General features: G+C 31.1%; 2 protein-coding genes across 2 annotated transcripts; both read left to right on the top strand.

Moving 5' to 3' along the window:
- The first annotated feature begins 4,094 nt into the window (after positions 1–4,094).
- On the top strand, positions 4,095–8,759 carry LOC111016907 (inositol oxygenase 4). Its single transcript, XM_022292478.2, has 11 exons — positions 4,095–4,436; positions 4,560–4,674; positions 5,887–5,968; positions 6,117–6,321; positions 7,449–7,508; positions 7,627–7,679; positions 7,762–7,884; positions 7,976–8,045; positions 8,145–8,223; positions 8,318–8,399; positions 8,490–8,759. Exons 1-11 carry the CDS (start codon positions 4,406–4,408, stop codon positions 8,514–8,516), a joined length of 927 nt encoding a protein of 308 aa, XP_022148170.1. The 5' UTR covers positions 4,095–4,405; the 3' UTR covers positions 8,517–8,759.
- Positions 8,760–9,894: 1,135 nt separating this feature from the next.
- On the top strand, positions 9,895–12,239 carry LOC111016906 (GDSL esterase/lipase APG). The gene is made up of 5 exons (XM_022292475.2): positions 9,895–10,162; positions 10,853–10,983; positions 11,080–11,313; positions 11,417–11,672; positions 11,792–12,239. Exons 1-5 carry the CDS (start codon positions 9,919–9,921, stop codon positions 11,986–11,988), a joined length of 1,062 nt encoding a protein of 353 aa, XP_022148167.2. The 5' UTR covers positions 9,895–9,918; the 3' UTR covers positions 11,989–12,239.
- The last annotated feature ends 3,988 nt before the right edge of the window (positions 12,240–16,227 follow it).

The following is a 16,227-nucleotide window of genomic DNA, read 5'->3' as shown; positions in this document are numbered from 1 at the left end:
TTAAATCTTAAAGAAAAAAAAGTATTTGAAATGATAGGTAAAAGAAAATATATACTTTCCTACTGACTTGAGCGTGGAAGATTTATACTACCTCCATTAAGTATTTGTAGATAGCAGGGGAGAATATGACTGAGATGGATGAAAGAGAAGATTTTTTTTTTTTTCAGAAAAAAAAAATAGTTGTAATCAAGAGAAATATTTTTTTTACAAAGTTCAAGAGAAATATTATCCTTCCCAAAAACACTTAACATGTATAAATTGTTTTTAGCCCAGATTCATCAAGAAACACTTGTCAAAAAAGAGAACATAAAAATAACTATAAACATTTCAGTACAAAATGTAAAACTTATTTCAAAGGTATTCTCAAACACATTTTAAATGCACGAGTTAACCATTATATATATATATATATATATATATATATATATATATATATATTTGAATATTTGTTTTTAAGTAAAGGATGGAGCCTCCTGAAGTTTACCGTTTCTGAATTAATTGAACTATATTTATATTAATTCTTTGATTAATGATTGTAAAATAATAAGCTACATTGCAATTTAACAATTATAAACTTCTAGTTAGCCAGTAGAAATCTAACTTAATTAGACACTTATTTTCAATCTAATTTGAAATCTCCCTCTCTAGATATTTTATTTAAAAAAAAAAAAGAAAAACAGCGAACAATTTCTCCTTTTATTTCTAACCACAAGGCCGACAAAAAAACGGAACGCACTGTTTCCTTACAGATATCGAAACGACGTAGCCAGCTAAACACGCGTGTGTCCACTACGACACGTTGCAGAACTGTAGCAACGTGGATTTTCATATATTTTTAATAATCGTCGCCTGCTTGACACGTGGACTTCCCTACGTGGAATTTTAACCGTTGACACGTGAGTCGTGACGGAAAACAGTTTCGTGGCCTTTGCAAAAAAAAAAAAAAGAGTTTCGCGGGGAGCGTGGCGTTCACGTACTCGTTGCCGAAGGTGACAGAGTCGTGTACGAATTTGACTAGATGCCACGTCATCTGGGTCCCACGCTTGGTAAGTTTTTTTTTTTTTTTTTTTTTTTGTGAATCCCAAAACAAAGCTTGACTGAGTTTTTGGTGAGATATTCTATGATTCTATCTGCTTGCGGTGGGGTCAACCAATTGTGGTTATCTTTTAGTCTCTCTTTACTATATATTTTGTTTTATTACTTATTCTTATTATTTTTATCGTTTAAAAATATATGAATTAGAAAGATTCAGACTCATAGCCTTCTGATATAATTTTTTAATACCATATATGAGGTAGAAATCAAACTCACAATCTTTTAATTAAAGATATATGATAATTATCGTTGAACTATACCTACTTTTGACCAATCTTATGGTGTTTTAAATCGTTGAGCTATCATCAGATTTGCTATTACTTATTAGATAGGTTAAATGCATTTAAGATCATTAGTATGAGATAGTTTTCAATTTGACCAATAACCTTTTGTATTTATTACTTTTATCTTTAATAGATTAAAAAATCTCGATGGGATCCTTTCCTAAAAAAAATTATTAACACGTCATTAAATTAGAAGGTGTCTGAGAGTGATAGTAGAAATGAATGATTTTGAACAAAAGATATTGAAGTATAATTGATTTTTCAAAATTACCATAGTGATACCTTAAAAATAAATTTAAAGTGATTTTAAACTTTCATAAAATCCATTTTTTTGATTTGTCAAACATGACTAATGAAAAGTGAAGTGATTTTGACAATGACAAAAATGATTTCCACCATGTTAAAATCACTCCCAAACACATCCTTAATGTTTTACTAACATATTTATAATAATGAACAATGTCACTCGAGTGCTACATGACACATGAAACTGAATTCATTCACTAGCAAAATTCGACCTCTTAATTAATAAATTCATTTCTTCAAATTGGAACATTCAAGTAGCATGTCAATACATCTAAATATATATATTTTTAGTTCAGCAACATGTGAGTGGAGGATTTGAATCTCTAACTTTTTGATCGAGAATATATATATTAACCAATTGAGCAATGTTTAAATTAATTTCTTGTTTACCGAATGATCCAGTTGATAATTTTTTAATACATTAAAGATAAATTTTAAAATTTTAAAATATTAAAAATGAAACTGATGATTTGATATTTTACCTGTTTGTTATTAGTCAGTTGGAAGGTTTTGTTTTTTCATAACAAAAATGAAAAAACAAAAGAAACAAATATTTGAGGGCTATTTACGGTTTACATGACAGATGAAACATTAAATTTCATTAAATCTCAGTAACCACTCTTAACATTGTTATTTCCATCTATCAAATAAAGCACCAATGTGATATTTAATTTCTCGACAATTTGATAAAGTGAAATAAAAATTAAAAAGAAAAAAGAGTTTTAAGAAGTTGGTACTTTACTCTTTTTTTTTTAATATATTCAACTTTAAATTAGATCAATGATTTACAACACGTGTGAATGGAGACCAGATAAGAGGTTGTTTTAGGATTGTTCTAAAAAAAAACAGTTCATTTTTATTTTAAATTTTTTTCTAAGAGTTTTATTTTTATTTTTTTAATTTTTATTATGGTTTTGCAAAAGTGAAAATTATTAGGTGGCTACAAAAATAATAAGATTTTGAAACAAAAAAACAAGTCCAATTATTCCATAAGACAGTCAATCCATAAAAACAGGAGAAAAACACTAAATAAACATTTATGTAAACATAGATTTACTAAATTTCTATTATAAAAACTAAAGAGTATAAAATTGCATTTGAGACTACTTTCAAACAACCCTTTATTTATCCATTTAATTTGCAACAAAAGAGGACGAAAAATAATAGGCAGTTTAAAATATGTTGAAATATATCTTTTATTTTACTTCTAATTTTTTTTTTCTTTTTTTTAGATTTAACATACGAATAAATAAATTTGTCACTATAGAAGAAATAAAAACTTCATCATTCCTTGAAGAAACAGAATATTTGTGACAACATAAAATATATATATATATATATAAAATAAAATAGTACTTTAAAAACATTTGTCACACATTACATTAAAAATGATAAAAAAGTGGGATAAATATGTTATTTCATATGGTATAAACTCGTTTCATTTTTTATTAAAATTAAAGCAGGTAAAATATAATATTATAAATTATACCACTAATATTGTGAAATGATAATTATACCAGTTTAAATTAATTAGGATTATTTTAAATTGAATCAAATATTTAGTTAATAACTACCACTGGCTTAAAAATATATTACTAAACACCTTTTACCTAACCATCGGTAAAAACAATATTTCCCGACTACTTTAAAAAATAATCGGGATAACTATTATTTTTAAAAATTGTAAACAATACCCAACTATTTTTCAAAACGGTTGGGTAAAGCTTTATGCTCGATGGTATATTAAAATAGTCGCATAAAGTCAACTTCTACCGATTATTATTAAAATTTGTCGGGCATATTAACAATTCCCGACTTTTTTAGAATAGTCGGTCGGAGTTGTAATATTTAAAAAAATTGAAAAACACTATGCACACCCAACTATAATTTAAAACCATAGGAAATAACAATTTTTTCCGACCATATTTTAAAAGAGTCGGGAGTTATATTATTTAAAAAAAAAATTTAAAAACATTATTTCTAGACAGTTTCTTAAAAGGGTCGGGAGAACATCTCTATCTCTCGACAGTTTATTAATACCATCGAGAGAATTAAATCTTTCTCAACTCTTTTGAGAAACTGTTGACAAAGCTTATGATTCTTGTAATGAATTGAGAAATTTTTAAATATGCCACTAAATTCATATCTAAGAATATTAAAAAGAGAGAATATATTTATGATATTTTTATTAAATCTCAGGTTTTCAAATTTGAGATCACCGAGTGGACCGTTACCTTCTTACAATATTGGTGTAGATTTGAATCTGAGATAAGTACAAAGCTTAGAAAATGGAAGAAAAATTAAAACAAGAAAGAAAAAAAGGAGTGGAAAATGGGAGGAAGAAAAATAATAAAGCTATAAATAGTGGGAAGAAAATAAAATGGTGAGACCCGATGTGCGTGTAATGATTAGAGAATTCTGTTTTGTCTTCATCTCGATCTGAGACAGTGTTCCATAAATTTATTATTGAGGATAAAAAATTAAAAAAAATTTGCATGCGAGGAGTCGATGAATGGGAAAATAACACGCCCGAAATAAAAGCAAAAATTAGTTTCTATTTCGGAGGAAGGACTCGGAGCCTGAAAATTCTCAGGGAAGGGCTTTCCGGCCAATTATAAATACCTTCGCCCCTTCCATTATATATTAATGCCATCACCAAACCATATCTTCTCCTTCTCGTTTTATTTCTCGTTTCCCTTCATTTTCTCGCCGCTTCCACGATGACGGTCCTCGTTGAGAAGCCGAAGTTTGGTATTCATCCCCTCTCCCTCGGGTTATTTTTTGCAGGATCCCTTTAGTAATGTTCTCGTTCATAGTTAGATTTCTTAATAAAATTAGATTTAAAATTGTGGGCGGCGGCGGTTGATTTTGCAGGAGATGCGGCGGTGGTGGCGGCGGAGGAGGGGAAGGGGGTGAATGGAGAGGCGGACTTGTCGCTGGACGGAGGGTTTTTGGTGCCGGATGCCAATGCATTTGGCCACGGCTTTAGGTCTGCTCCTTTTTCTCTTTTAACCTCTTTTACACGAATATTGTTTACGAATTTTTGTCTATATCAGAAATTTTCCATTTCAGAAAATTTGGATTTGATGTCTGAATAAGTTTTTTTTTTCTTTTTTCTTTTTAATTTTTTCAAGTGGGTCAGATTTATTAAATATAAAATTGAAAGTTTTAATAATTCTTTTATTTTCTGGCTAGTTTGGTTGGTGGGAACAATTGGTATTGTCTTTTAAGTTAGCCTATTATATCTATTTTTTGTTGGAGAAATTAATAAAAATTAACCTTTCAGAGTGGGATCGACTTCTAACCTAAAGATATTAATAAAAGAAAACATCTTTTATACTCGTAGGGTGTTTTAATAAAATAATTGATTTCAAAATAATTTCAAAATTAAGAAAAGTGATTTGTTGATAAGATCATTTTAATTAATTTTTTTTGTGTACTTTATATACGAGGTATGGAGAATTTTACAACCTTTTTGTTTTCTGGTAATGCTTATGAGAATAATTTTTTTATTTTATTTTGAATTGAAAAATTATCATATTTCTATGGTTAATTTTACATTATTTTCAGAAAGTATATTTAAAACAATTAAAAGAACCTAGCAATAAATATCATTAATTTTTATATTAAAAACATCGATCTATGAAATTTCTTCAACTACAACAAATTATTAAAGGTACGACATAAATTCTTTTTTCTGTTTTAAAAAAAATGATAGGGATTAAAAAAAACTTTTCCTCTTTTGTATAAATCACATGGTTTGAAATCGTTTCTTGTAATTTTTAATTCCAAACAGAGGATAAATTTATTAATTTTTTTTTACTAATATCTAAATTAGTTAAATTTTATTAAGATTAAATACATTGGTGAAGACTTTTTTAAGAGTATATATTTTAAATAATTAATATGATAAAAATTTAAACTTACAACAGCTACTAATAATTTAACTAATTAAGCTAAGTTTAAGATATAAATTAATCAATTTCTGGTATCAATATTCATAAATTCAGCTTATAATTTTAATATAATAAAAGGATAAACAATTAATTGACTTATATTGATATCAACTTAACATATCTTAACCAGTCGAAATAGACAAAATAAGTAAAAAAAAAAAAAAAAATTTAAATTGGGATTGTTATATAATTATATTCCAATTCTACAAGGAAATTACATTTTTAACCCCAGTTTGCGGAAACAGGGACTATGACGTGGAAAGCGAAAGGCAACAAGGGGTGGAGAATTTCTACAAACTCAACCACATAAATCAAACTTACGACTACGTAAGCAGTTTTTAATTATTTTAATTCTGCTATTTTCATTACGGCGTCGTTTCGATCCTTCCCCTTCTCCTTCCACTTCCCCGCGCTGCAGAACTGTTCTGTTCTCCAAGCGAGAATTGGAAAATGAAAATGGCGGAATATTTTGCAGGTGAAGAAGATGAGAAAAGAGTACGGCCAGGTGAACCGTGTGGAGATGAGCATATGGGAGTGCTGCGAGCTTCTCAATGATGTAGTCGATGAGAGCGATCCAGACTTGGATGAGCCTCAAATCCAGCACTTGTTGCAGTCCGCTGAGGCCATCAGAAAGGATTATCCCAATGAAGATTGGCTGCATTTGGCTGCTCTTATACACGGTATTCTATTCATCCTTTTTTTCTGATTATTCTATCTGAAATGTGCTTATTTAGGTTGAGAATTTCCCAAGTTTGTGTATCTGCTTTGCTTGTGATAAGAATGACCTACCCCATGAAATCTGTTCACCGGTGGGTGATAGATAAACGAGCCTTGGTTTGAAGTGCTACCAGAGTCAACATTGGCAATTATGGACAATATTTCCATTTATGTTTGATTTTCTTTTTTGCTTTCTTTTTTTGTAGGGTCTAAAATTTTGTAATGGGGCTCGTGGTTAGAGGGGCCCTCTTGTTTCCTCCCTTCAAGAATAAGGGTCGGATTTTATGGGCTGCTTTATTTTTTGCGGTTCTATGGGACTTGTGGGTAGAGAGTAATAACAGAGTTTTTAGGAATGGGGAGAGATCTTGGGAGGAGGTACGGTCGTTGGCTAGGTTTAATGTCTCTACTTTGGCATCAATTTCCAAGGACATTTGTAATTCTCTATTAGGTCTTATAATTTTGGATTGGAGCCATAGTTGGGAGAGTGGGAGACTCCCCTGGTTGCGGGCTGTTTTGGGCTGGTTTTTTTGTATCCCTTGGCTTGTTCTTTGTCTCTTGTTTTCTTTCATTTTTTTTTTCTCAATGAAGTCTAGGTTTCTCACTAAAAAAAATGTATTTGAGAATTTTGCCCTCTTTCATATTATAAAAGTAATTTTAGGTTGTTTACTACATATTTTGAAATTGTTTTTGCTACATAACAATAAGTGTCTTATTTAGAAGTTAAAACACCGTTCTTATAATCTTACCAAACACTCTCCAATATGGAGATTTGTGAGATTTGGGGAGTTCGTAATCCTAAAAGTTTTATTATTTGACACTATTTGTAAAATTTTACCACACACTATTGTGGAGATTTGTGGAGTTCATAATCCGTAATAGGTTATTTCATATTATGGTTTCTTCTTCCATTTTAAAAATTTTCATTTTGGTCTTCAACACTTGATAAAATTAATTTTTGTATTTCATTAATAGATTTATTAAGGCATCACATTGAATTGTGTGCATTTCAACCATTTGAGACTGCAATATTCATTTGTCTAGTTTTATTTCCTTATTTATTTCCATTATTTATCTGTCTTTTACTTTTTAGACCTTGGAAAGGTGCTTCTTCTTCCAAGCTTCGGGGGTCTTCCTCAATGGGCAGTTGTAGGTAAGCATGAGCTTCAATCTAACATAGAGAGGAATCACATGATTTTGTATACTGATTTTTTGTTTTATGAAGTTTCTTCTTTTTATTAATTATTATCAAACATTGGACCAACTTGCAGGAGACACCTACCCTTTGGGTTGTGCTTTTGATGAATCCATTGTCCACCACAAGGTGGTATTTTCTTCATAATTAAAGTGCCGACAAACTGTTCACTTTTCTTACAACCGTTAACTCTACTACCCTCTAATTACAGTATTTCACGCAAAATCCTGATTGCCATAATCCGGCTTACAACACTAGATATGGAGTTTACTCGGCGAATTGTGGACTCGACAATGTAATAATGTCTTGGGGGCATGATGACTATATGTATATGGTATCCCTCCAACCTCTACAGACTTCAGAGTATTGAGTAATGTCTTTCATAAATTAAGATGATGAAGTCTATAATTGCATGGAACTTTCAGGTGGCAAAGGCGAATAATACTACTCTACCTTCTGCAGCTCTTTTTGTTATCAGATACCACTCATTTTACTGTAAGTTAAATTTAAAAAGGGTAAAAAACAAGTTGGTTTTAGTGAAACTCTTACCTATGAAAAAACCAGTAAGCTTACTAAAAATATTTGATTGTGCAGCATTACATAGATCAGGTGCATATAAGCACTTGATGAATGAGGAGGATGGCGAAAACCTGAAGTGGCTACACATATTCAAGTAAGACAACATTTTTCTTCACTGCCATATTTAGCGAATTTCAAGTTTGTCAGCTAACTGAAGTCAATCTGCTTTCCTCTTTCCCCCCATGAAGCAAATATGATCTTTACAGTAAGAGTAAAGTTCACGTCGATGTCGACAAAGTGAAGCCATACTATCTCTCTCTCATTGAGAAGGTAACCTCACTTATAATAATATAATCCATATATTCCTTCTTTTCCAGTACATTATCAGTTACTGAACAGGAATTACATATTTCGTTGCAGTACTTCCCTGCCAAGCTGAAATGGTAAAACAAGAACTTTGAGATTTGAGAGTCCTGTGAATTGTTTATACAAAAAGGTGAAATGAGACCAGCGACAGGATGCAGTAGGCTAGAGATTTGAAGCTGGGTAACTTCCTTTGTATTGTGGGAGTAAGAGTTGTGTATTTCAAAAAAAAAAAAAAAGGGAAAAAAAAGAATAAGGGTTGTGTTTTCTAGCTTCTCTGCAAATATTGTACTATATTTTCACTCAATAAAAAAATTGGTTGATTCCCGTGACTTGTCCACCTAAAATGAAAGGACTACAAAACTACCTCCTTCTTGACAGGAAGGAAGAAGTTCCAATCAATATTAAGTCAAAGCAATATTAAGGGCTTTAAATTTGTGGGTGAAAACCAAAATGCATATGGTTGATGATCAACACAAGAACCCTTAATGAGATTGAAGTAGAAAACCCATAAAAATAAATGGATTCCAAGGTTCAGAGAACCAGATAGAGATGGCACATATTTTTACTTAACAAGCTGCCTGCCAGTTAAAAATACAGCAGCTTAAAATTTCTGGTACACATTATCTATAATTAGATCATGATGTTCATCTACCTTGTATCCAGTTTCTGTGTAAATAAACTTGGTAATTCTATGGACACTTTTAACAAATTTTATTTTTTTGATATGGTTTCATCTCAGAATTTAATGGTCCAAATGAAGGTAGATTTGGCAAAGCCTGAGCAAAGAACTTGTTAAGTCAATGCTTAACCACATGCAAAACCTTCTGAGTTGACATAGATCTGCTTCAACCATTTTTTGGGCAAATGCAAGAAGCTTTTTTATCCTACTTATTGCTGATAATGTCAGCTTCTTCCCACCTACCCTTCAGAGTTCTGCTTGGTTGACTTTTCCTGTCTCTTATTACAGACAGACACTAACACTATGTTTTTGAAGAGCCAAAAGTAGTACATAGGCTATAGGCTTTATAACCACTCACATTTCTCACATTATGGATGTTACTCAGTGGTAGTACAGTGGTTTTATCTCTGCTACAATCATATTAACTCCTGCACATGCAAACTCAAGCAGCTTTAACTCATAGCACAACCACCATTTATCACCCAACTACCTCACCGAAGCTTTTCATTAAATGTTGCATGAATTCATAGTTTTCCAGCTAAATAATTTTATTCATAATGGTTTCTTGCAGGAAAGGAAAGAAAAACAAACGGAAGCCAAGGGAAAAAATTTGCTTCCTTGGGGATTTGGTAAGGTATTTAAAGCTCATTACCTTCTATGAAAATGTTTCTTCATTGGTCCTTATTGATTGGGTGGACTCAACCTCCAGCTTCCTTCAATTAAAAAAAATCTAATGTGGGTCATTCTGACTTTCCTTATAAGTTCTAATTCATGGTTCAGTTGCAAATCACAGAGCTAAAGAAGATGGATATTATTAGCAAAGTGTTGGTCATGTTCTTTGCATTTTTGCTTGGGGGTGGAAATGCTCAAGAGTCTACCACTTTGGTTCCTGCTATCATAACTTTTGGTGATTCTGCTGTGGATGTGGGAAATAATAACTATCTTTATACTATTTTCAAGGCCAATTACCCTCCATACGGAAAGGACTTTGTTAATCATCAGCCCACTGGCAGGTTTTGCAATGGAAAACTTGCTACTGATTTCACTGGTACGTGCAAAATCTTTTATCTCCATTGAAAACTAAACACATTGGCTTGCATGATGGTTGGATAAACTTCCTGCATCAATTTAAAGTCATATTTTTCTTTCAGAGAAAGGGCACACTTTGTCGGTGCCATGCCCTCATCATTCTTCTGGTTCTTCATGTTTCTTGGAGAAAAAAATAGCTACGTGATCAGGGATTTGGGAGAATTTTACATTCTATTATATCTGCCCTCTTGTTCCTTCCTTTCTCTGTCCCCATATTTGATATATGTATTTTTATGAGTTTTGAAAACATGAAAAACAAATAGAAATGTTTGATTTCGTAGTTTCTTAGTCGAATCTGCCATTTCCAGTTCAAGTTTTAAATGTAGTAATATGATAGTTATATTGGTTCTCTCCCTCTCTCTTGTTTTCCCACAAAACTATAAAGAAGAAGAACGAAATATGATTTTACATACTTTTTCTAAGATCTAAACATGCTTTTAGGAATTTTCATTTGAAAACAAGAAATTGGAAACTTAAAACAAATATTCTCAGAAGTTTTGAAGAAAACAAGATATGGAAACAATATAAAACGAAGCCTGGCTATCAAGCTGTTATTGACTGTTGAATTATGTGTTTTGTCTTTCGAGAACTGCAGTTATATTTAAGTTCTCTTCTGTAACTATTATTATTGTTTTTTTTTTCTCTGCAGCTCAAACTTTAGGATTTAAGACCTTTCCATTGCCGTACCTCAGCCCAGAGGCAACCGGTAAGAATCTTCTAATTGGAGTCAACTTTGCCTCAGCCGCATCAGGTTATGATCAGAACGCTGCCCTCTTAAATGTAAGAATGTAAAATTTTGTTTGTGGAAGCAATATCATCCTGAGCAGATCAGCCCTTCTTCTGGATTTACATTTTACTTTGAACTTGGTGAAACAGCATGCACTTTCACTGCCCCAACAAGTTGGGTTGTTCAAGGAGTACCAAGCCAAACTGGCTAAGGTAGCGGGTAATGAGAAAGCAGCATCCATTATCAAGGACGCACTCTACTTACTGAGTGCGGGAAGTGGCGACTTTCTACAGAATTATTACATCAATCCTTATGTTAACAAGGTCTACACCCCCGATCAGTACGGCTCGATGCTCATCGGAGCATTTACAACATTTGTCAAGGTATTTTCTTATTGTTGCAAAAACCATTTGGCTTTCCAGGGCCTTCATAACCAATTTTGAATGAAAAGTTGCATAAAATTGATGGATTGGTATCGAAAAACAGGATATATACGGTTTAGGAGCCAGGAGACTTGGAGTGACTTCACTTCCTCCATTGGGTTGCTTCCCTGCTGCTCTCACCTTGTTTGGCAACCATCAAAATGGGTGTGTCTCAAGGATCAACACTGACGCGCAGGCCTTCAATAAGAAGCTGAACTCTGCTGCAGAAAGTCTGAAAAAGCAACTCCCAGGCTTTAGGATCGTCATCTTCGATATTTACAAGCCGCTCTACGATGTCATCAGCTCTCCATCGAAAAATGGTAAGGATCAAGCTTTTTTTGTTCCTTGAGGGAAAGTTTTGTAGACTGTCTGATATTCAATCAAGCATATGAAACTATGTAAAATGGATCACAAATTTAAAATTTTCTTGCTTTGTTAGGCTTTGTGGAGGCCAGAAAAGGGTGCTGTGGAACAGGGACAGTGGAGACAACATCACTTCTGTGCAATCCAAAGTCCTTGGGGGGAACTTGTTCAAATGCAACTCAATATGTCTTTTGGGACAGTGTTCATCCATCTGAGGCTGCAAATCAAGTTCTTGCTGATGCTTTGATTCTTCAGGGCTTCGCTCTCCTCTAGATAAGAACTCATGGGCTGTTCTTGTTCTTCTTGTTCTTCTAAAATCCATACAAATTAAACTGCAATCCTAAAGTTTGTACTGTGTTTTTATTTACGTGTCTGAAGAAATTTGTTGTGTGTACTGATATTACAAGTTATATGTGACGATTCTGTTTTGGAACAGCCAGAAATTACTCTTTGATATGTTAATATACATTCGTCATTGAGAATATTTCGAAAAAAAAAATAAAAAACTTGACTACTTAACTTCATGTTTTGTTTGTTGGGAGGTTCCAACTCCGGTGATATTATTTATTTTCTTCTCGTTTCTTGACATGTCAACTTTTTTTGTTTTGAATTTTCTACTTTTAGATTTTGGAAGAAGAAACATATTTAAAATTATTTTATAAAACAAATTATATATTTAAAAGAAAAGTAAAATTGCAAAAACCATGTTTGAGGTTGTAACAATCAAACCCTCAAAGTATCAAGTTGATCAATCAATCCCTATATTTACCAAATTGTTGCAATCAAACATTTTATTTTCTTAATCGATATATCAACTCGAGTTGAAAATTAAAATCTTCGATGATTAATATTATAGTTTTCAAATGGTATTAGAATTAAAAAAAAAAAACCTTAGAGTTAAAATAAATAATATCACAAAAAGAATTGGAAGCTCGAGTTCAAAACAAAAAGAGTTGACATGTAAAGAAATGAGAAGAAAATAAATAATATCACAAGAGTTGGAGCCTCTCAACAAAGGAAAAATGAAGTTAAGTAGTCAAGTTTTTTATTTTTTTATTTTGAAATATTCTCAATGACAGAATGTATTTTAACATATGAGAGTAATTCCTGGCTGTTCAAACATACTTCCAAAGAGTAAAACGAAACATGATGTTAAGGAGTAAAAAACAAAAAAAAAATGAGTTGTGAGTTCGAATTTCCTCTCCCATATATTGTACTTGCCAAAAAAAAGAAAAAAAAAACTTTTGGTTAAATTATAATAATATGAATTTGATTTTAAGAATTATTGTAGTTAGAAGGTTCTTTAAAAAATATATATAATAAAACCATCATGGATGGCTCATTGATCTAAAGGGACTAGACTTAATTAAGAGAAAATGAGTTTAAATCTTATCATGGCTACTTACCTTAGGAATTAGTAATTTCTTTGTGTTTTCCGGCACCAAATGTTATAGATAGAGTTAGGCGGTTACCTCGTGAGAGAGTAATGATTCTTTAAGCTATGGCTACCTACCTTAGGAATTAGTAATTTCTTTGTGTTTCCCGACGCCAAATGTTATAGATAGAGTTAGGCGGTTACCTCGTGAGAGAGTAATGATTCTTTAAGCTATATATCGAAGGAACATAATTTAGATATGAATTTGGATTTATCCAGAATTGCTAGCTACTTTTGTGTTACGCAATACTTTACATTTTTATGTTACCCTTTCTAATCCATTTTAATAAATGATTTGCTACTATACAACACTTTACATGTCAACAAGTGTTTTATATTAAAAATGTCTCTTTTAACATAGTTTTTAAATTTTAATCTTAGTAGTGACCATTACATTATATTTGTGTCTCTTGACATCCACAATTCAAATTTCAACCTCATATTTATTACACTGAAAGAATGAAAAAGTCAATCTTGTATTGTAATTTTTCCTAATTCACTTCAAAAAAATTTCTGTAGCATTTGTAGTTAATTATAAAATATAACTATCCTTTTGCTATCTAGAAAATTTGAATCATAATTATACCTATAAAAGAATTGAATTACAATATTCTACAGTTCTCCTACCCTTGTACCCTGGATTTGAGATTTTTTTTTAATAATGCTTTATTTCAAACTTATTCCAAATATATATCAACCCTCAAATCATTTAGGCATATGTCGTCTCTTGAAGACACATGCTGGCGTCATACAACTCGTAAATAATTGTGAAGTGGTATAAGTCGTTTCTCTCTATAATTTACAAGCATTATTCTTGGAACTAGTTTGAGGGTTGATATATATTGGAATAAGTTTGAATTAAAGCATTATTAAAAAAGATCCCCGAATTTGTACAGAATTCCATATTTCTATTAATTCGTTAAAACACAAATTTTCCCGAAAACTTTAGTTAACATATATATATATATATATATATATATATATATATATATAAAATAAAACTTGACTCCTCATCCGTAAAAGAAGCAGCTTTGTCTTTACTACAATTAAATATTTGACAATTTATTAATTTTTAAAAGAAATTTTTGTTTTTCATCTCTCTATCTTATTTATCAAATATTTAATGGTGGTAAGGACAAGGTTGCTCATTTACCATCGATGAGACAAGTTTTATCCTATATATTTAATACAAAACGTAGGAGAAATTCCCTCACATGCTTCCTCAAAAAATCTAACGTCCTTTTTTTTAGCATTCTTTATAATCCAAATTTTCGAAATTCCAAATCTAGTTTCCTCATTTGACGTTGTCACTAACTGTTCAAGGATTGTTGTTCGAGTTGATGATATTAAGCATTACACATAATCCTAATTCATGTTTTATATAATATATATTCCTTTGCTTGGTATTTTAAGTTGGAGATATCTACCTAAACCAGTTGAGCTATATACTCATGTGGACATATAAATTTAGAAATTTTAAGGTTGAATAAATTTCAAATTAAAAAAAATTGTGTAATTTTTTAAACTTTAAAAAGTGTCTAATAGTCGGGGAATGTTCACAATTTGATTTGGTTTGATTTTAGGACCAAACCAAAATTTGAAAATAAAAATAATAAAAGGCCCGTGCAGAACCTATAAAGCTTCATTAACTTAAACGAAATGAACTAAATTATTCGAATTCACTATTATATTATGAATAAAAAACCGAACTGCAAGATCGATGAAATCTATTTTCAATTTTGTTCAGTCCAATTGTTTTTTTCTTTTTTTTTTTTTATTCTGTCGATTTTGGTTGTAACTTTTTTTTAGTACGATTTTGGTTGTAACTTGTATATGTGATTTGGTATAATTATTTGTTTTTATTTTTATTTTGTTGAAACAGATTTGGTATAATTATTTTAAAGATACACTATTACAACATTTTTTTTTTGTAGAGTACAACTGCAACATTTAATTTTAGATCAAGATGATATGACATGATCTATTTGGTAGAAATACAGTACTGTATTAATTATAGATAATCAGTCATATAAAGATGTTTTCTTTAGAAATAAACGTCCTTTACTTGTATTCAAAATGAATGACAATTATTTGTTTGTTTGGAAATAAAAAGTTTTATTATTATTATTATTATTATTTTAGAAAGTTGGGAAAAGAAAGTTACTTAATATTGCTCCTTTTTTTTTTTTTGGGAAAATTAATATTGCTCATTTAAAAGATTGGTTTTGGACATCCATTGTCATATATATATATATACACAGTAATTAAGGAAATTTTGTCTATATATGCCTTGGTTATAATCATTTCCTTATTTAGTGATATTCACAGTAACTCTCAATAACTCTCTTTAATGCATGAAAATACGAAATTAAAAATTCATTATCTTCAGTATAAATATACAACATTTACACAAGGTAGAAGAACAAGTTTCCAAAGAAAAAAAATGAATCAATTACCTGTTCTTGTTTTTATAATTTTATTTATTTATTCTACAGCAGCCAATGTTGTTGTAGATGAGAAGACGAAGGTGGCGAATGATTTTGTCTGAGATACATGCAACAAAATTGATTTTAAAGAGGTTTGCATTTCTGTGATCAATTCAGATGTCGATGAAGATTTGAAATCAAACTTGACTGGTCTTCTCACCCTATTCGTCAACCATTCTTTATATGCCGTTATTGATAATCATTCTTACCTTGATAACCAAATGAAAAGTGGACATTTAGGGGATCGAACACGTCAGGTCTTTGTTGGGTGCTGGATGACTATCGAATGTATGTTGACGGAAAAACTGTTGAAGGAACATAATTCGGATTTGAATTTGGATTTGTCAGGAATTGCAAGCTACTTAACTACTTGTGAGGATGATTTTGTGGAGTTTACACCTGAGCCTTCAGTTTGGAAGTCCCGCTTTGATTATGCGTCTACGTTGGTGATACTTGCATTGGACATGACAAATCTCAACAAATGTGGTCACATTGATCAACCTGTTTGTTAGGCTACCGACTTCAAATTGGTTTGTTGTTATGAAATATTATGTTGTTGCTCTTTCTAATCCATTTTAATAAACGATTTGT

Source organism: Momordica charantia, assembly GCF_013281855.1.
Source record: "Momordica charantia cultivar OHB3-1 chromosome 8 unlocalized genomic scaffold, Mcharantia_2.0 BLBB01000008.1, whole genome shotgun sequence".
NCBI classification, from domain to species: domain Eukaryota; kingdom Viridiplantae; phylum Streptophyta; class Magnoliopsida; order Cucurbitales; family Cucurbitaceae; genus Momordica; species Momordica charantia.
This window is presented reverse-complemented; position numbering and strand designations above follow the sequence as displayed.